General features: G+C 42.0%; 1 protein-coding gene across 1 annotated transcript in view; it reads right to left on the minus strand.

Annotated features, from left to right (window-relative positions):
* The window catches only part of GRIN2B (glutamate ionotropic receptor NMDA type subunit 2B), a 481700-nt gene that overhangs the window by 60965 nt on the left and 399038 nt on the right, over positions 1-21697 (minus strand). Inside the window, exons 7-9 of the mRNA XM_066264523.1 lie at positions 1706-1908; positions 774-945; positions 394-547 (exon numbers count right to left, since the gene is read on the minus strand). Of these exons, the coding sequence (XP_066120620.1) occupies positions 394-547; positions 774-945; positions 1706-1908 (529 nt within the window). The remainder of the gene's footprint in view (positions 1-393; positions 548-773; positions 946-1705; positions 1909-21697) is intronic.

The following is a 21697-nucleotide window of genomic DNA, read 5'->3' on the forward strand; positions in this document are numbered from 1 at the left end:
AACTAGAAATTATTAAAGATGGAAGCTGCCTCAGAGATGAGCTGAAATGTCTTCTCCTATGGCTGAGGAAACCGAGTCCAGGAGAAAGCAAATTTGCTCAAGTCAAATGACGAGTAAGTAGCAGGAACGGACTAAAGTAAGATCCCTGATTACCAGTCCAGCACTGTTTCTTATAAAGTATCATGTCTTCCTATGTGGTGGGGGGTATTTTTCAGTTTCCATATTGGGGAATAATCAATTTTGAAGTACCCAAAATGAAGTTCTGGCCAAGCGAGGCTTCTAGCAAACCACCTCCTGGCTAGAAGAGCCTGGCTATGTGTTCCTTCAATGTACTTCATTCCATCTACCTGTCCTTGGGTCCGTTTCCTTCACACCTGCAAGCACACCACATACCTAAGAAGGCAGAAGGTGAGACGGTCCCATTGCTGCGTGACACCATGACACTGATGCCAGTCTCTATGAAGGGCACCGAGAAGTCGACCACTTCAGACCGTTCTTCATTGATGGTCAGCGACCCTACCGCCATGTAGGCCCTCTTCATGACCACCTGGGGGGAGAGGCGCAGTGCTCAGATTAGACCATTCCGGAAGGCCAGGGGCCACCATGAGGAAAACAACTCACGGCTCTACATAAGTTTTCTCTATAAAGTGGGAACAGCATATTCTATTTATTATTTTACAATTGTCAAGATTTGAAAATTGAGTGTTTTTTGATATGCTAATGAAACAAAATAAATTACAAAATGGAAAAGGCCTTTAATTGCTGACACTTACCTCTCCAATCATACCATTCCAGGTCCCATTGATCTTCTTCCCATGCTTGCCATTGGTCACCAGGTAAAGATCGTAGGTGAACTTCACAGATTTGGATATTTTCTTCAGGATATCAATACAGAACCCCTTGCAACATTTTTTGATGTAACCTGGCTCCTCGTCAGTTTTATTCCTAAGCGGTTAAAGAAACAAAAACCAAATACAATGCTTTATATAAGAAGCAACACATTCCCGTTTGCCATTAAAACTCTAACCCCATTCACAGCTCAGCACAACTTCTATCAGACCTAAGTGAGGGAATAAATCAGACCACAGAATTGCAATTCTCTCTCTCATTAGCTCATCACAGTAAACCAGGGTTTCGCACACAATTTTTAATGCTCCTTTGAAGTATAATATAAATCAGGAAGGTGCGCATATCCTAAGGGCTCAGTTGGATGAATTTTCACACACTAAATCCACCCATTTAACCAGCACCCAAATTTAGACACAGAAAAGCTTCCACCACCTCAGAGGCCCCTTATTTTCCCCTTCAGGCACTTCCTACTTTCACCAAAGAGAGCCATTATCCTGACTTCTAAAACGTTTCTAAATCTCAAAACTTCAGGACATGCCTGCCTAAGAAAACTTATTTCAACACCAATGTAAACTTGAATCTCCCAAAGCTGGAGGTCCTAGAAACTGAGACCAAGCAAGGTCAAAGAAACATTAGTATACAGTACTTAGCAGAAATTCTCGCAGGTCATGATCTGGACAGAAACCAGACGTCAGATCATGGGGCTGCCAGAAATTCCATCACTCAATAGTAACTGAAAATTAGACATGGTGATCAATTCATTCTATGCTTCAGGTCCCAGGGCAGCCAGGTTCTACCAGCTGGGTCAAATCTGACTATCCCATACCACCCGGAGCCACTGGGGAAGGTGCCGTACTCAGAGACTATGCGTTTTTGGCAGGGGACTGTGTTCCTCATGCAGGTTCCACTCAGAGGGTCCACACTTTCCACAATAACAAATGGAGCCTCCTCCAGCGTTACAATGCTCAGGTGGTCGTCCTCCTGCTCTTCTGTCTCAGGACACATGCGGGGCCACACGTAGTACTTCATCTGCAGGGACTTGTCCTTCCACTTCCCTACCTGCACAGGGATAAACAAAAGACTCAGAGACCATTGGCAGAGACACAGCAGCCTCTCCTAGCCTCACCCAGGAGGATTTCAACAAAGGCCAACAGATGCAGGCATTGTACATCCTAGAGAAAAGAATCGTGTTTAAACCATATGCTCAAAATGAGACTACTGTGTCCAAGTCTAAAAAAGGTGATCTATTAATTTACTCGCCTACTTACCAAACATTACAAGAGGACCTAATATATGCCAGGTACCTGCTAAGACCTGTGGCTCATAGAAGCACCATTCTGCCTTTTACACCGAGTGAAGGAATCAGAGATGAAAACAAATGTTTACAGTGCTGTGTGGTAAGTGCTATAGCCGAAGCCTGCACCAAGTGCTGGGAGAATGCCAGCGTTTGCTGCTTAACTACTTAACTAAAACAGGGAGCATGATAGTGAGAAGAGCAAATAGCTTTGGAAAGGTCAATAGAATGACTGAACCAAATGAGCCAGAAGGATGTGCTTTGGCTTGTAACAGAGGTCCAGTGGGAAGCCCTGTGGGGCACTGGGTAGATCTGAATTGGAATAAAATAATAAGTCAGGATTAAAGAATACTGACCCAGCTTGGCTAGGGAAGCGAGTGAAGTTGGACTGGTGACGGATGCCCCAGGTCAAGGCAGCTATGTACCTGCTAGTCTGGGCGAAAGGACCAGGATAAATCACATAAGTCTCTCTGTGCGCTGCCAGCTATGGCCACACAGCCTCTGCGCCACAACTTGAGGGAGCACCATTCACACATACTCCAATGTGAAAGATGGGTGCCTCCTGGAATCATGCTGATGGTGGCCCTGCGGCCAATCATCAGGAAAAATGTGTGGGTTCTATTATCTTTTAAGAGCCATTCATTCCTGTTTTTATAATAAAATCTGCATGACTTTGTTGGTGAGTTCTGGTTCTTACTCTGTTATTAAGTTTATTGAAGAAAGAAGGAACACCTTTTAATTTTCTATAACTGTACATCTTCAATTATCACAGGGAATTACAGATTGCAAGTGCCCGCATTTTCCCAGCCTATAATTTCCTCCACGCAGCAATATAAATTAGAAGCACAGGTAAGGCACCAGGACTATAAAACTACTTAATGTATTAACTTAATAAAATGTATTAAGTCAATAAAGAGCAAAAAAATGGGCAGAACTTCACAAATTTTTTGGCCACGGTAGATTAATGAGCTTAGATTTCCATATTTATACAAAACCAAAATTCCCTCCTTTGTTTCCACTTTTGTCTGCACCTAGGTCCTACCTAGTGCCTCTGTAGGCATGGTGCGTACCTCCCTTCAATTTGTATAGCAGGTGCTGCCTACTTCTGGGCTCACTTAGGCCTACCTAGCCACTGCCCACTGCCCACTGCCTGTTTCAGTGCGTCACTATAATATAGGCAGTGGCTTGTTGTCCTGGGCCATGTTGATTGCAATTAACCCTGATGCTAGTTCATTTTCTCCCAGGTGTGGAAGCCATGCTTCCCTTCTGTGTCCAGAATTATGCACAGAACCACATGTCTGCTTTCTTGTACATGTGCAGCCTCTTCTATACTCTTGGTCCTCACTTTGGTGCAGGTCTATTTTTCCTCTTATTGGTAAGACTACTTATTTCAAAAGCAGATAATATCCAAATAGCTTCCCAGCCATGCAGAGATATTGTCTTCTGCTTGTGGTTGGGGGAGGGGGAGGGAGCATGGGGAGGAGAAGACCTTGCCCTGAAGACCTCATGATGTTGTCTCATTTCCATCTCCAAGCAGCCATATATACCCCAGTGGCCAAACTGACATTATTTTCTATATATTTAAAGATGTTGAAAGGGTTGGGAAGTCCTAAAGTACTTATTTTTATTTAGTTATTTTTTTCACTGCTACAGTCCCTTTAGAGTTTTTCTTTTAAATCCAAATTTATCTTCCATCATTACCAGCACCAGCCTAGCCCTGTAGCTCGGCAGCCTACTCTGGACTATTGCGGGCAATGTCAAACCTCACACAAGGCTCCTCCTGGGTCCACTGTGACGCTGCCGCCAGATGGCTCTTCTTCAAACATCACTCCATTGTTTGACATGTACTCAGAAATTTGAACAACCTCACATCACCCTCAGGATTGTGTCCAAACTTCTCACCTAGGTCTGTGCGTTGAGCCTAATCTACCTTGATATAGTCAGCTTCACTATTTTGAAAGCTGAGGCCTTTGTGCACATTGGGAAAGTAAGCTGTTCCTGGTGCTAACATAGGTTAGTCAGGAACAAGTTTCAACAAGCTGGCTGCAGTTTCTTTCCTGATAGACTTTCAACAGCTGTGAAATAAAAATGCTGTGGACATAGCATTTTGGCAGTTTTTCATGACACCCTTATGAATAAAATGAGCTATAATATAATTATTATATACTTTGCTAGATCTGAAAGCAGTATAAAATCCATATTTTAAAAAAAAGAGATTTTTAAAGGATTCAATGCCATCATTGAAAGAGGTCTGCAGTAACATGTCAGGGAACTCTGTTCTTCGAAGTGACCTGTATAGTGCCTCAGAAAACAAAAGAGAAGTCGTGATCATAAAACTGTGGAAACAACGCTAATCGGGATAGAAGATACAATACACTGAAGAATCACAGTTGGAAATGATGTGAATTAATTGGTATAATGGAGTGAACCAAATGGAACGAAACTTATCAGTACTTATACTGTCTAGCATTTAGATTTTAAAAAAGCAACTGCCCAGTACTGAAAAGGAGATACTGAAATTTGCAGCAGATTATACAAGCTATTACAATAACAAATGGTATATTTATAGATTTTCAGTGTCAAGCACATGGGATGAGGGAAGGGCATAGATGATCCACTTTGCTCTGTGGAGAACTAGGTTCTGATCCTCCAGTTCTGTGATCAACAGATTCTTCTTTACTATGTCATCCTCATTTCCCCAACAATAATCTGTTCATGCAGTCCCATCTAGCACACGTTTTTCCCCAACTTCCTGTCAAGCTAGATAAATCATATCCTTGATTTACTTTAATGCAATTTAACTGATAGCTGCACACAAATTCTGTGTCAGAGACAACAATACCAGGTAACATTAATTGAGGGCTTACTATTTGCTATCCCTGAATGCATCTAGTAATCTTATTAAGCATCCCAGCAAACTTGTGAGATGATTACTGTTCAACTTCTCATTTTACAGATGGGAACAGAGGAGTTTGATGACGTGCTCACAGTCGCAGGTTGAGTGAGTGCAGTGACAGGATTTGAAGCTGAACAGTCTTGCTCCAGAGTATGGGCTCCTACCCACCATATAGTATTACTTCTCTCAATGAAAGAGTAAGACACCATCGCTGTCCTCCATGGGGGAAAGACACTATCTACAATATTTGCAATAATATCAGTGAGGCTTTGGTATTTACCCTAATAAAAGGTATATATAAACTAGTATGGGATTCAGAGTAGAAGTGATTATCTGAAAGGGTCAGATATAAGCTTGACAAAGATCCTTATCTTTGAGCTGGGCCTTGAAATGTAAGTGACAGTTCATCAGGTAAAGGAGACTTTATCTACTGAGGTGACGACAAGAGCAAAGTTGCAGTCCCACAGCTGCTGGATGAAAAGGCCAAGGACAGTCCATCACAGCTGAAGGGTACGATGAGTGGGTTGAAATAGTCTAGCTTAGTTCTCCTCCTGCTTAAAGGCCTGATCACTCCAACCGGACAATCTCTATCACTTTCAAGAGTCAACTGGATTTTACTCATCTCTTCCCAAATTGTTGGTGTTGAGGTGGTAGCTTGGAATTGGCCCTGGGCACCATGAAATTGGCAAACAGAACAAAGCAGGGCTTCCCATCTCCATCCTGCTTCCAGCTGATAAACATTCACCAGCTCACCTCTACCCCAGAATAATCAAATCATTCATTATCTCATACTATCTACTACTTTATTGAGTGACTTTTTAACTTCCAGGTTTCTTGTCTCCTAAAATAAGTTGTATACATGCCCTTAAGTGTTTTTGCAATCACAGACACATTTCTAACATTCTCTGAACCTCTGTTTCTACATCTGTAAATAAGGGGAGTGGTTTCTAAAGTGTCTTCACACACTCTCATGATTGCAGGATCTCTTTAGGACTCCCAGCTGATTAGAGCCCTGTAAAAGGAAAGGTGTTCTCTTAGTGGTTAATTATGAAGAAAGGAAGGAAGGATCTGTTTGTTTACACAAAAGACTAGGGTGTCATAAGTCATGATTCTTTGTTGTTGTTTCTTCATGGATTATTGCAGTGAGAAGGCCAGTTAACAAACTCCTTCAGGATTAGGAGGAGAAACAGTTTTGGCAAAGAAGGTGTTACAAATATTACATTCACAATGCCAATACACAGTGCTCTTGTTAAAGAATATGTTTAGCTACCTCAAATTAGTTATCTAAACCTTTTTAAGGGGTCAGACAGTTAAATATGTGAGCAACTAAAATTAAATAAAATAGGGGCTATTTGTGTAGAAGAATAAGGTAGGTTTTAAACAATTCTTTTTTTAAGGGGAAGGAAATACAGTGAAAATATAATAGATGGGAACGTTTTTAAGAGTGATGAAAAAGTGTAAATAGAGAAAGAGAAGCTTGAGACACTGATAGAAAAAATATGGAATTATTTTCTACGACGTCTGAGCGGGTGTGAGGACACAGTACCGGAAATGCAGGAAGCAGCAGGAAACGAGGTTAACGGGAGATCTTGCAGAGCAAACCCAGTGAGAAAAACTGAATGAAGTTATAGTCACAATTAAAATATGATCACGAAAAAGAAAGACCTTAAGAAATAATGAAGAAAATGGCTGTTGAGTGCTCTGAATTCCTTAGAAATAAGCACTAAACAAACACCATTACCACAGCACATTTAACATCTGTCTATAAAAAAATGCAGTTCTCAGCCATATTAACATTGAGAAAGATCTCTTGAGGACTGAAATCATCTTTCTCAAGAGAAAATAATATCTCTGATTAGTTTTCTCAGGAAAACATGGAGTCATTTTAGGGTTTCTGGTTTGGTTCTCTCAGTACAAGCAGAACACCTGTTCAGCCGGGAATTTCTCCTCAGAAGGAAGTCTACCTCAACAGCACATTGTTCTGCGGGCCTTCCCTTATGAGAATTCTGGAGAACTAATCTGTGGAGATTTAGACTTCAAAAGTCTTCCTTCTGCTAACTGATTTCCTCCATTACCAGAAGTAAAATTGGCGCCGATTAGCACCCGGACAAGGCCACCGATAAGAACGACCACAGGGGCAGTATGCCTTCTGAAGGCCCCTGTGTTTGTCCGTCCCTTCTGTGCATAGCTCATCGTAGAGAGGAGAGAGGGGACCTGGCAGGGCAGGGCTACTGTGAAAGCTGCTGCAGTCCTTTCACAGAGAGCAAAGGACGTCGATGTCCCCAGGCTGCCTCTCTCATCTTCCCAGAAAGTCATTTTTTAAGATTCTGGAACAAAAGCACTTATTAGAGCCTCTTTAGACATCAAAGGTTATTTTTCAAAACTCAAAGCATTTTTGTTTCTCACTTGAGATGACATCTGGACTGAATGCTAAACACTTGTGCTTATTTTAAGCCTCCATCTGACTTTTAAAATGCAACATTTAAAACTACATGTAATTTCCCTGGGCAAATGGAAAGGACAGGCGAGGTCTCTGCAAGGCAGCCGGAACCCTTCTCCCACCCCTTCCTCCAGCGGCACCACACCAGGCAGTAGCCTTGCTGACCCTGGGAGCTCTGAGGCTCCTAACTGAGCAGAAACCCAAGGGTAAGGGGGCGCTCCCATCTCTCCTCCCCCAGAGCTGCACAGCGTATCTCAGAGGACTTCGAAAGGTTCGGTGCCTGCTAGTCCTTGACCTTTTTCAATCTTTATTGTTCCATATCCATCCCCACCCCACATCCCTTTATGGTTATCAATTCTCTGTATTTATACAAAATACATATGCACATGTATGAAAAAGGGGAGATGTATAAGTGTGTATGGATATGTATGCTTTTCCAAAATCAGATCGTAATAAACACATCTCTACAACTTGCTTTCCCACTTAAGTGTTACATTATGGGCTTTCTTCCAATTCAACAAGATGGCAGGTCTAACTACCTTTAATAGTTGCATCATAGTCCATAATAATGAATGTGCCTCAATTTAATCAGTCCTATTCCTATTGATAAATATTTACAATATTTCCAAAGATAATTAACCAAAACACATAATACATATCTTTGGTATTTCCAAAGCATCAATTCCTATCAATTAAAAAGCAGAATAGAAAGACACTTATGTCTTTGAATGTTCTTGATGTTTACTAAAGATGTACAGTGACTGAAATTCCTATCAGCAAAGCACGAGAGGGCTCCTTGCTCACATTCACCTCACCAGCACAAGGTATTTATCACTATTAAACTTTAGCCAATCTGAGGAATAAAATAAGGTACCTATCTGCTCTCTTTGACAGGCAGTGGGCAGGAGCATCTGTGCACCTCTGTTAGCCATTTAGACTTCCTCTTTTACCCTCTAGTTACATCCCTCACCCATTTTCTACTGAGTTGTCTTTCTTATTATCTATTCCTAGGGAGCTCCTGGGGTAGCATGATAGTAATACAGTATCTGTCAGATATGCCTGAAATATTGTTTGCACTCTGAGATTTGTCTCCTGGCTATTTTTGGTGTCTTTTATGCACAAATTTTACTTTTACTTTTTTTCCCTTATGAAGTAAAATATATCTTTTAATATAGAATGTTTGGTTTCTTTTCTAATTTTTAAAAAATTTATAATTTTATTTAGACAATTTTAATGGGATGACATTGATCAACTAGAGTACATAGATTTAGAGAGAACATCTCAAGATCATTTTGACATTTGGTTATGTTGTATACCCATCATCCAAAGTCCAATTGTCCTCCATCACCTTTGATTTGGTTTTCTATATGCCCCTTTCTTCTCCTCACCCTCCTCTCCTCCCTTCCCCTCCCCCTGGTAACCACTGCACTCTTATCTATGTCCATGAGTCTCAATTTTGTGTTCCACCTATGTATGGAATCATACAGTTCTTAGTTTTTTCTGATTTACTTATTTCACTCAGTATAATGTTATCAAGGTCCATACATATTGTCATAAATGATCCTATCTCATCATTTCTTATGGCTGAGTAGTATTCCATAGTATATATGTACCACGTTTTCTTTATCCAGTCATCTATTGAAGGGCTTTTGGTTGTTTCCATGTCTTAACCACTGTGAACAATGCTGCGATGAACATGGGGCTGCATGTGTCTTTATGTACCAGTGTTTTTAAGTTTTGGGGGTATATTCCCAGTAGAGGGATTGCTGGGTCATATGGTAGTTCTATTTTTAATTTTTTGAGATACCACCATACTTTCTTTCATAGTGGTTGTACTACTTTACATTCCCACCAACAGTGGATGAGGGCTCCTTTTTCTCCACAGCCTCTCCAACGCTTGTTATTACCTGACTTGTGGATACAAGCTAATCTAACAGGTGTGAGGTGGTATCTCATTGTAATTTTGATTTGCATTTCTCTAATAGCTGGTGAAGATGAGCATCTTTTCATATGTCTACTGGCCATTTGTATTTCCTCCTGGGAGAAGCGTCTGTCCATGTCCTCTTCCCATTTTTTATTGGATTGTTTACTTGTTGTTGTTAAGTTTTATGAGTTCTTTGTATATTTTGGATATTAGGCCCTTATCTGAGCTGTTGTTTGAAAATATCATCTCCCATTTAGTTGGCTGTCTGTTTGTTTTGTTGTCAATTTCTCTTGCTGTGCAAAAGCTTCTTAGTCTGATGTGGTCCCATGCATTTATCTTTGCCTTCACATCTCTTGCCTTTGGAGTCAAATTCATAAAATCTTCTTTATGGCCAAAGTCCATGAGTTTAGTACCTATGTCTTCTTCTATGTAATTTATTGTTTCAGATCTTATATTTAGGTCTTTGATCTATTTTGAATTAATTTTGGTACAAGAGGACAAACTGTAGTTGAGTTTCATTCTCTTGCATGTGGCTTTCCAGTTTTCCCAGCACCATTTATTGAAGAGGCTTTTTTCTCTTCATTGTGTGTTTTTGGCTCCTCTATCAAAGATGATTTGATCATATATATGTGGTTTTATTTCTGGGCTCTCTGTTCTGTTCCTTTGGTCTGAGTGTCTATTTCTCTGCCAGTACCATGCTGTTTTGATTATCATGGCTCTATAACATAATTTGAAGTCAGGTATTGTAATGCCCCCAGCTTTTTTTTTTTCCCCCTTTGGATTACTTTGGCTATTCGGGGTTTTTTTATGCTTCCATATAAACCTGATAATTTTTTGTTCCATTTCTTTAAAAAACGACATTGGAATTTTGATGAGAATTGCATTAAATTTGTATATTGCTTTGGGTAATATGGCCATTGTGATTATATTTATTCTTCCTATCTAAGAACAAGGAATATTTTTCCATTTCATTGTGTCTTTTTTTATTTCCTTTAACAATGCTTTGTAGTTTTCATTATATAGGTCTAGAATGCTTGGTTTCCCACCACGCTTCTGCAAAGATCTACCCCACTCTCAGAGTTCTCTTGTTCCCACTTATGCACTGAGCTGTTTCTCCACCGTGCGCAACAGATGCGCAGCTCTGCTTCCTGTGTGTACAGTCCCCACCCTCTGCCAGTCCTTCCAATTTCCCAAATGTTCTGCATCCTTTTCAGTTCTGTCCCAGCCTCATCACTTCCACAATGATGTCCCTGGTCACTGCTAGCAGAGAAGAATTTCTACTTGTTCTTCTGTAATAATTTGGTACATCAACTGTTCTCTTTGGCTATCATACTAAATGTTAGCTGTAGTCAGATGTACAAATCCCATCTCTGAATGTCTTTAAGCACTCAAAGGCAGGGACTATCTCTTAGTTGGGTTTGAACAAGGGTGTTCTCAGTAATTATTGACTGATGTCACTGGAAAGAAAAATACATCATACCCTCCATGTGTCCACTAGACAGCTCTGGAATGTTCTTTCAAGAAAAGGCCAGAGGAGGTGCAGTCTGCCTCCCCTCCTGCCTCTCTTCATCCTGTCCCTTCAGCTGTCTGGGTCCCCGCGGCCCTGGACATAACTCCATTTTGTGTGGGTCGCTCTGAGTGCAAGGTGCTGTCTGGTGCACTGAGTAGCTACCAAGGCCACTGGTGCAGCCGGTTGCTCCTTCTCTTAATTATTTGCATACTTGGTGACACTGGAAAATGAATTCTATATTCAAATATGATTCATGACTTCCTTGGCCTATTACTGCTTCAGCACTTATTAAGCTGGGGACTGACCACTCTGAGCACACATGCTGAAGGGAGGCCCATCCACCCATTCTTGCCTGGAGCCTGTGTAGCTCTCCCAGGGACAATAAGACACTGATAGTCATCTCAGGCCTCAGCTGCTATTCCTGGCTGACCCCTGCTTCTCCCAGAGAGCCTCCCATTGCTGCTGCTGGCCATGCCCTCTGAGTAGTCCCTACTCTCCACTTGTTTCTCCCTCCACGTCCCCAGCTCTGCAGGGTGAAGGGATGGGAAAGTGGTGAGCTGGAGGAGACTCTGGTACCGGAATGGAAGGGGCTGACTCCCTCGGCACCGGAGACCCATTGCGGTCATGTCAGATAACACCATGAAGAGAGATTTGATCATCTTAAAGTAACTGGAGCTGTGGTGAGCTAGGTCTTTGGCCAGGTCTGTCACATTGAAGTACGTGCCACTAACTTCCCAAAAGGGAGATATTGGTGTGCCCACAATACAGACAAATAAAACTCATGCTCCCTGAAGAGCCAGAATTTATCTCTGATCTCTTTGCCTCTAAAAGCTCATGTCTTCTCCCAGGCCATGTTGTTAGGAGAATATTTCTGACCTCTTTATTCCTTACCTTACTATGATCTGAGAGAGAAAAGGCTGTGCCTGTCCTCTGGTCTCCCACCCTCACCTTAATGCTTTTTTTCAAGGGTTGGAAACCTCCCAAGCCCCAAGTCCCATCCTGGGACAGAAATACTCAGAGTCCCATTTTGGGATTTAGAGGAGCTCAATTCCCGAGAGCTGAGCTCAACTTTCTTCTCTGAGCTACCTGCTTCCAAAAAGGACCCCTCTCCCCAAACACCAAAACTAAGTCCTGAACCGTCTCTTGGGACATGCAGGGTGCAGGCAGAAACCTCTCAAACTTGCTCTGAATCCACTTCTTCTTATATTACAGGGCCATAGACGTGTGTGCAACATGCCCAAGGCTTCAGGTTGTTCCAGAACACAGCTCAGCAGGGATGCTGACCAACTGACTAATGGATGTGGGCGGGCTCTAGGGGTGTTATTATAACTTGCTTTGGGGAACTGGGCCACAGGCTTTGGTCACTGACACTGATCATCATCAGGTTACCTTCTCACTACTCTCTACCTTCATCCTCAAATGATAAGTTGTTGGGGTACAGACAAAGTGACCAATATCTGAACATCCTGAATGTGACTTCTTGAATATGAGTGCTGGACTGGCAAGGTCTTCACTGATATTTATGCGTGTATGATGAATGTGTGCATGCATGCATATATGTATGCATGTATGTATATGTTCATTCATTCACTCCACTACTTTATTCTAATTTGTCATATTGAATTGCATTGGCTTTAAAGTCTGAAAAGCCTAATTCGAATTCTGGTTGTGGTTGTGTGTGACTCTGGACAAGCTACCTAACCTTTTAAATTCTGTGTTGTAGATGTCTGCTGTTTTTTTCTACCAAACAGCCATCCTCCGTTGGACAGTTCTAATTACTCTCTCTGTCCACCGCCCCTTTCCTCAGCTCAATCTTTCCTTCTTTTGCGAACTGCCCCTCCTCAACTCCAAACCATGGGTCCTGCAAAGCTGTCATTTTATCACAGCTTCCAGTCCATCCCTTGACCTGCCTATAGCAGACTGGTGGAAGGGTGAGGCTCCCAACCTGCTGTGTCAAATTTCTGGAATTTTTAGCCGTATAACTGAAAAGAATGTTAAGTCAGTCTCCTCCCAGTAGCTTAAGCTATAATGTGTAAAATTTAGAGGCTATGGCAGCCATGTTTTGTACCCTATGGAGGAAACTGGCCAGTGGAGAGATGGAAGGATGAAGCTAGTGGCTAAAGAAAATTATATACAAATGAAAGTGAGCAAGGTAAACATGAACATCAAAGTCCTGGCTTGAGGCTATTCCAGAGGCTCAGTTGCATTCCTATTCTGGGTTTTGGTGGGACAATCCAGTATCTTTATAAGAAATTTGCCTTTTGTTTAAGCTAGTTCAAGTTGGGTTTCTGTTCTTTATAATCAAAGCAGTTCTCATAATGCACTCTTTATCTCACCTATAAATGACAATAGATAATAATCATAATTATCTTGGAGTTTTGGTAAAAATTAAATAAAATAATGGACACAAAACACTTTATGAAATGGCCAGAACATGGTGAGCACTGAGTAAACGGCAGTGGTTGTGGTGGACTTTATCATCAACATTCTGTGAATACATCAGGCGCCAAGAAGTCACCAGAGATAGGCAGATTCCTAGTCATTTTCATGCCTTCTGCTCTCTTTCTACTCCCCTGTGCCCCTTCACAAATTCTTTCCCAAGATCAAGGCTCATAACCAGAAGGTTCCTGTAAGATCCCTATGTAAGAGGTCCCCATTTCCCAGGTCAAGCAAGTGATTTGAACCCAGACAGTCTGATACCAGAGCCTTTGCTTTTTGCTACTCCTCTTATTGCCTCAAATATTAGATGAGACATAGAAGAACAGTGCCTTGGGCCTCCTAGAGCACTAGAGGTCCTACGGGTCCAGAGCAGCAGGAGAGTGAAAGGCATGAAGTGGAAGCAATGCCACCATCTAGAGGGCACCAAGTCATCATGGAAGACCCTTGGGAGTGAGAGATGATCATACTGCCCCTCAAACAATGCCTAGTGGACTGTGCCCAGCTCACTCTGCCCTTTGCCTCCTGGTGAGTCTTAGCACATCCTTCTCATGATCCTGCTGTATATTTTAAGTGTATACAATATGCTTAAAGACAAGATTATCTGCAAAAGTGCAGGAATCTATTTATAAATCTTAAACACACTAAGCTAGCATCTTTCTCCAGTATATCTCAGGACACTAAGAAAAATGTCAATTGTTGCACATTCAGTAAATCAACCAATCCAACAAGCAAAATCAGGTTCCCATGCAAATTTTCAGGAGCTAAAGAAGTGGCCAGGACTAGAGCAGGACCTCATCAGGTTGGATTGTGGAGAGCTGTTTTTAGCACCGTAGGGTGCTCAGGCACAAGGGCCCGGAAAGTAGTAAGAGACATTCTGAAAAAGGAACATATTGCATAAGTATAATGACGGTGTTTTCCAGACCACAAATCTGAATGTAAACTCTGATGGTTATGAATGTGCTTCAGGGACAACAAAACAGCATAATTGAGAGCGTGGTCACCCAAAAAATCTGAGGCATAAGGCTGTGGATAGATATGAAAAGAAACAAGGCATAAACACTGAAAAGACACATAAAAATTACTGAGCACAAAGAGAAGAAGTCAAAGTCATTGAAAATACATCATAATTTAAAAAGACTAGACCATAGAGAAAAAAAAAAATATCATAAAAGATGTGATGTGTGTCCAAGAAGGCACCTCATAGAATTCATAGAATGGTTTCCTCACACCTCACCAAGGCCCTGCAAAGGAGCACTAAATCCTTATAATAACACTCATTCTGAGACTGCCTGCCTCTACCATCTCTCCTTAGCCTGAAATGGCCAATGTTGTGGACAACTGTACCTGTTAAGTATGTACAAAAGTTCTCCTGAACTATCTTATCCCAAACTAAGATTATAAAGTTATTTCTTTTTTTTTCCCCTGACTGAAATTTACTTCCCCAGCTTTGGAGGGTAGACATGGCAGGAAAGAACCTCACACTGGCTTCCATTCTCAGATATTCTATTTCTCGCCTGGAATTTGAATTGCTACAAACTGGTTTCCCCACCTTCAATCTCATCTTTTTCCAGTCCATCCGCCACTTGGATCCAAAAGTGATCTCTTAAAAATACAGATCTGACCCCATTCCAACCCACTCAAAGCCTGTCAGTGCCTTCTCATTCACCTACAGAATAGTATCTAACCATTTTCCTTTCTTTCTCCCTCCCTTCTTCCTTCTCTCTCTCTTCTTCAATCCCCATCTCTCTCTCTCTCTCTCTCTCTCTCTCTCTCTCTTTCTCTCTCTCTCTCTCTCTCCCTTTCTCTTCCTCTGCTTTCTTTTTGTCTTATCTGTCTATGATTCCTAGGCTTTAACTGATAACACACCATGCTGTTTCCTCCCTGAATGCCTTTACTCATCTGGAATTCCCTACTTTAAATCCCTGCTCTCCTGGAGAGAGTTGACACCTATTCAACATTTCAGATTTAGCTCCTGTAGAAGACTCTCCTCACCACAACCTAGGCTCGGTTAAAGAGTTAGGTCTCCTTCTTTGATGCTCCCCAAGTACATTGTTCATATCTCAATCACTGACCTTGCCATAATACACTAGGTTTAATTGCTCATATGTCTGGTCTCCTCCAGTAGACTATGAGTTCCTCAGGGGCAGGGATTGGTTATTATTCTTTTGTATCTTCAATGCCTACCATAGAGAATAGTATCAGAGTGAGCATTCAGTAGTTAAATTAATGAGCAAACACGATTTCAAGAGGAGAACCTGCTCTTGGCAGATAGTAACAGATAATAAGGATTCTATTAATAATAATAGCTAATATTTATTGAGCATTTATTATGTATAGGAATCATACTAAAGAATGTACATACATTATCAAATTTAATTATCAGAACAGTCTTATAAGGCAGATATTATTTTTATATCCATTGACAGTGGTTGTATTAGTGGTACCCAATGAATCATGTATCCCAGTATCAAAGGCTTGTGTAATCCCTCTATTCACTGACTCTGGGTTTGGCCTTGTTTTTCACTCTGATCAACAGGATAGCAAAAAATGTGACATATGTGGAGACTTGATGAATGACTGTAAATAACCTTGGCGTTTTGGAATGCTGCTGAGAACTCTGAAGGAACTTTGATTACCCTCCTTGAGGATGAGCAAACATGCACCTAAGGCCCAACTGACAGCCAATTACAATAGCAAGACACAGGAGTGAGGCCATTTTGGATTACGCACTCTTGGTTGAGCCACCAAATGACTATAGCAGATGAGTGACCCCATGTGAGACCAACCCAAGATCTACCAGCTTATCCCAACTCACATTGCTGACCCAAAGAATTAGTAACAATATGATAGTATTTTCAAGCCACTAAGTTTTAAAGTGGTTGCTACATAGCAGAGTTTAACTAAAATATATCCACTTTGGGAAAAGGCTACACATATTGGGCCAAACCAAGAAAGAGGATAAGAAGCAAGAAGACAAACAGAGATAGAATTAAAAGACAATACAGCACAAAGTTATTTTGAGCTCTTTAATATAAATAAATACAGTGCTGACGTAAATCCTTCTTAATTGTAGTACTGTTGAAACAGCGCTAAACATAGAGTGGGAGGTTCAGGATTTCAGGCCCGACCCTAACGCTGACAAGCCCTGAGACTGTGACAAATCACTTAACCTCAGAGAATCTGAGTTTCATTTATCAGCAAAGTGGAAAGATATGTGTGTACATATTTACATAAGTATGTATGTATATTTTACTACTACTAGTCTCACAGAGCAAATAGGAGAATCAAATGTACATCAATCACATTGTCCAAATGTATTAATGGTACTGATATTAGTTAATAAGTTTGGACTACAACAATTACTAACAACTTATCAATGAGCTAACTAAAGCTGGTGGGATGGTGAGGGAGGATGCTATAGAATGGGAAATCTAGAAGTTACTCTGTCATCATTTTTCCATGTATCAAATAATGTTTCTCTAATAGATACTTCAACACCTTTGGCCTCAGTGGTATCTTACTTTCTTTTATAAGGTGCTCTTGGGATACTTTATGTAACTCTTTTTCTTCCAGTATTTATAATCTATTTTTATATCACTGGCTAGAGGTCAGGGGAATACCTGGTCTCAAAACAAGAGTAGTAAGTCAGGAGTGTAAAGACTCTAACCACTAACCAGTCACGGGAACATGTCCCTTAGCCTCGACGAGACTGACTCTCTGCCTATAAATTACAAGGGTACCAACATTTACCAAACTCCCCATGGGGGTTCATGAGTGACAAATGTGATCATATATATGGAAGCATCTTGAAAATCAAAGTATCTACTCCCTGCACAAAGGCCAGGTGGCATAAGCATCCCTATTCAGCAAAGAATACCCGTTGCTTAGAGGTATTTATTTAGCGGCATTTATCCTGGCGATGTGCCAGATATGGGGCTACATAGTAGGTTTTGTAGGGGAAAAATAGGGAGTGACATTTTGAGATGTGAGGGAATTTGCCTGTGGTCACATAATTAATAAATGATTAAATTGGATTCAAATCCTCATCTGCCTCCCTCCCAAGCCTGGGCTTCGCAGACAATGCTGGGCAGCCTCCAAACGGGACCTCTGCAGCCCGTAGGACAGCAAAATTATTGGCCAGGTAGTTTACCATTAAATGGGGTCATCAGCTTGTGGTTAAAGAAACAGATGATGAGAAAAAGTGCTGGAGGAGAAAATGTCTGTTTGCAAACACAGCTTAATTAATTAGCCAACTCAGATGAGGCCGAAGAGGCGGGTTTCCAGATGCCTGACATGGAGAATTAATTAGCAGAAAAAGCGCCTGTCCTCGGCCTGGGAGTCCTCTCCAGACACATGGCAGAATTAAATTATTCAACTTCCTAGTGCCCCTCGCCTTCACTAATGCCGTTTTATTGGGGGGGGGGGGGTAAAACCCCAAACAACAAAAACCTAATTGAGAATGACAACTGAACTGCAAAGGATCCAGCCAACCTAAAGCTCCTGGTGCAGTCCAGAAAGGAAGGCAGAGGAGTTTCAGGGCTTCTCGTTCAAGTTACCAAGGGTCGGAACAAAACTAAAGTGAGGTTAGGTTATACCCTCCTAGCACTTGGACATTACAAATGTGTGCCCACTAAGGTCAGCGGGGTAGAGAACTAAAGCGACCCTCGCGTTCCTGCTGGGCACAGTCGCCACGGTCACCTCCACTTCCTGCCTGGTTGCCGTGGGAGTGCATGGGAAGGCCAATGCGTCTACTCCACCACCTTGGTGTTCTCGTTCATTTGGCCTTTCTGTTTGTTTTGTTTTGGTTTTTTTTAAAGGATAATAGAATATTTAGGAAATAGACAAGTCCTTTCATCCAAGTTTTTTGTTAAAAATATAAAGTATGTATGAAATCTATAGGCATCACAACAAAAGAGGGTTGGGCCAGCCTAGAAGAATCTGACTGGGAGCCAGTATGAAGTGAAACGTGTCCTGCTCCATCCAGCTCTTGTGTGGCTTGGCACCAAAGCCACTGTCCCGGAATAGGTACCTTCTCTGCTTCCACGGTTACCAATTTCTGACGGTTCTAGAAGTGCTCCTACTTTGTTGTTTATGATTTTACCAGTGAGTGTCCACGTCTTCTGCGGTTGCTTGGGACCTGTCCTCCACCTAATTAAGCAGAGGAAGTTAATGAGGTGTGAAGTGACTTTGTGCCACATAGTAACCAGAATACAACGTGCATGGAGAGAAGGAAGTGAAGGGTCAGGGCAAGGGGTCAAGTGAGACTTGAGGGCTGGTGGCTAGTCAGAGGGTGGAGAAACAGACAAGGTGGGATTCCATTGGGGTGGGGTTTGAACACAGACTCAGATTTGGAAGTGAGGCTCAGTGGTTTTCCACCAAGCTCTATCCTAGAATTACCTGTATGGCTACTACAATGCTGACCCCTGGGCCCTGTCCCAGACCAGTTATATTGGAATCTCTAAGCAGGATATAGTATAAACAACAGAATTAGAGGTATTTATTTGGTGATTCTAATGGGCAGCAGGATTGAGGCCCACTCATTTATGGTGACCTCCTCATTTTACTAATGCGGAAATGAGAAAACAGATTTGGAGACACAAAGGACAGAGCATGGGACAGGGTGTTAGGACATCTCACTGAACTGCCCTGAGCAAGTCTACTGTTGATTCCCAGCTTCAGCCCGGCTTTACAGGAAATGGAGACCTCGCTGCCAGGATCCGTCGCCTTGTCAGGCTGTTGCACCTGTGCATGTTTGGAGACTCCTTCATTAATGCAGAGTGAGGCTGGAGGGTTAGACCAGCACGGCTCGCATTGTGGTTCTCAGACCAGCTGCACCGGCATCACCGGGGAGCTTGTTAGAAATACAAACTCCCAGGCTTCACTCCAGACCTCCTGAATCAGCAGCTGTGGGGGTTGAGCCCAGAAATCGGGGTTTGAACAAGCCTGATGTATGTCAAAGTTTGAGAAACACTGGTTTAGACCCTCATTTTTCAACAGTGGGTTTTCAGAGGCAGGGAGCAGAATGAGAGGTCATGGTAGTAGGAGCTTCATGAAGACACTGGCCCCTGCTCTGACAATGAAGGCTGGCAGGGATTTTTGGTTTTTCGGTTATTTTTGAAGTAATCAAGAACCACAGGGTAAAACCATCTACCACGAGGATGTTAATCTCTACCATGCGTCATCTGCCTGACCTGCAGTTAGCTGGTGGAAATAAAATGCCTTTTTTTCCCTTAAAGAGCACTGATGCCAAACTGATAAGTTCTTGCTTTGAAAAAGTTCCAGGTTTTTTTCCTATGATGGGGGTTTATTCAGTACTCTGCCTGGTATTAACTTAAATATGCCTACCATCAACTCTTGATTATACCTCAGATAATGAGAAAGATGCATATAAAAGTAAAGATAATCAATATTTTGTTTGCTTGCTGAATATATTCACAACTCATACCCAGTCAGTGACACAAGCACCCACCCCAAATCCACCCCCACCTCTTTCTCATTCTCCCTTGGCTCAGGGCCCTTCTTTGCGCCTAACACACAGCTGTTGACAAGAGGAATGTGCCAAGATGATGGAAGAGTGGGTCACAGCAGATAATCCATTTATGGATAACAAAAAAATGCATGCCACACTTCACCGACCATATCAGTTCTGAGCTGCTACACATACATAAGAGATCCTTCATACTCAAGATGGATTTCAAAGCAAAATGAAAAACCCATATGATTTGGCCATGTTCCTAATTCATGTTTTAACTGACACTAGAATAAAAAGTGGAAATAAATTCTCTGACCAGTAACTGCTTATGCATCCTGGGCTGGCCCCTGTGTGAGTCCTATAGGGTGTAGAGAAGGCATTGGCACAGATTCTGCTTTCAAGATGCTTAGAATCAAATGGAGAAATAAAGAAACATACATATTGGAAAACAATTTATAACATCTGGTGCATTAACATGGTAGGTTATCTGTTGTATCAGAGAGTCTGTAAAATGTATAGTAATTCCAACACAATAGAATTTCATTTCTAGTTCATGTATCCACACTGAGGTTGACAGGGTGTCTTCCTCCATGCAGTCACTTGGGGACTCAGGCCCAAGGAGAACCTGCTATCATCAACACAAGTCTTTCAAGGTCCCCATGGAAGTGTCTCCATTCCAGCTACTCAGGGACAAAAGGAGCATAGTTGAGCTTGCATGGAGGGTTTTATGGGCCAGGCCTGGAAGTGACATCCATCACTCCTGCTCACATTGTATTGGCCTGACTATAAGAGAAGCAGGAAAACAGAGTCCAGCTGCATATCTGGGAAGAAGAGCAAACACATTTTGATTAGCAGCTAGTCTCTGCCATACTGGGCGTGGTTGGGAGGGTATGCGCCGCATAGGGCAAGTTAATTGTTTTGTTTCCTTGTTTCCCATTACCATGTATTACTCCTGTAGTCTCTGAAGATCCAACTATCAAATTCAGCAGGAGAGGGGCAAAACCTTCCAGTGATGCTCTTTTGGCCCTTTCTGTTCCACCTTTTCAGCCAATAATCACTGCTTAATACCAATTCATGAAAACCACTGTCGTGTTGGCACTTACCCAGAAGTGGTAGATTTTATTTAGCTGCCTGGACCAAGAGAGAATCCCTTAAGATACGACACCAACTGCTTTACTTAATGGGAATACCTGTTACAGGACCTGATGAGATGTTAATACTAAAAGGAAGTTTAGAAGAATTCTAGCATGTAGAGGAATGTAGGGAAATTTCTCTTCACACCGACAAGAGCAGGATGGCGAAACAAAGTCAGGAGTACTACAGAGGGACTGCAAATGGGGAGAGGCCCATTTGCATTTTTTCCTCTTTTCTATAGAGAGGGAACTCAAAAGACCCTCTTTCAGAGCTCCCTCTGGTGAAGAATAGTTACCTATCTCATTTCTCCCCTCACTACCCTGCCAGCACTTTCCCAGGCATTTGATGAGTTCAGGGAGGAGCAGAGGAAGACAGAAAAGCATCACACATCTGGACTTACAAACCCCCTGCTGCTGTCTGCAAAGATAATTTTCTAATTGGAATCAACAGACACTGGTGTGTGTTGGAAACAACAGACCTAAGTAGCAATCAAAAGGTTGAGTGTGAGCACAGAAGGATTAGCAAATATGTAAACCTGGGATCTATAACCGGTTGCCTGCAACTAGCCATTTGCTTGTTTAAAGCAAGACATTCTGCTTCATTTAGGCAGTTAGCAGCCATGAGGCAACGAGTATGTGTTTGAGGTCTCACACATTATGTTGGAAAAGGTATTTTACACCTCTGGCACTTGTGGCGGGGACATAAACTCAGTAAGAACTTTCATGTACTGATACCTGTA

Source organism: Saccopteryx bilineata, chromosome 1 (assembly GCF_036850765.1).
Source record: "Saccopteryx bilineata isolate mSacBil1 chromosome 1, mSacBil1_pri_phased_curated, whole genome shotgun sequence".
In the NCBI taxonomy this organism is placed as follows: domain Eukaryota; kingdom Metazoa; phylum Chordata; class Mammalia; order Chiroptera; family Emballonuridae; genus Saccopteryx; species Saccopteryx bilineata.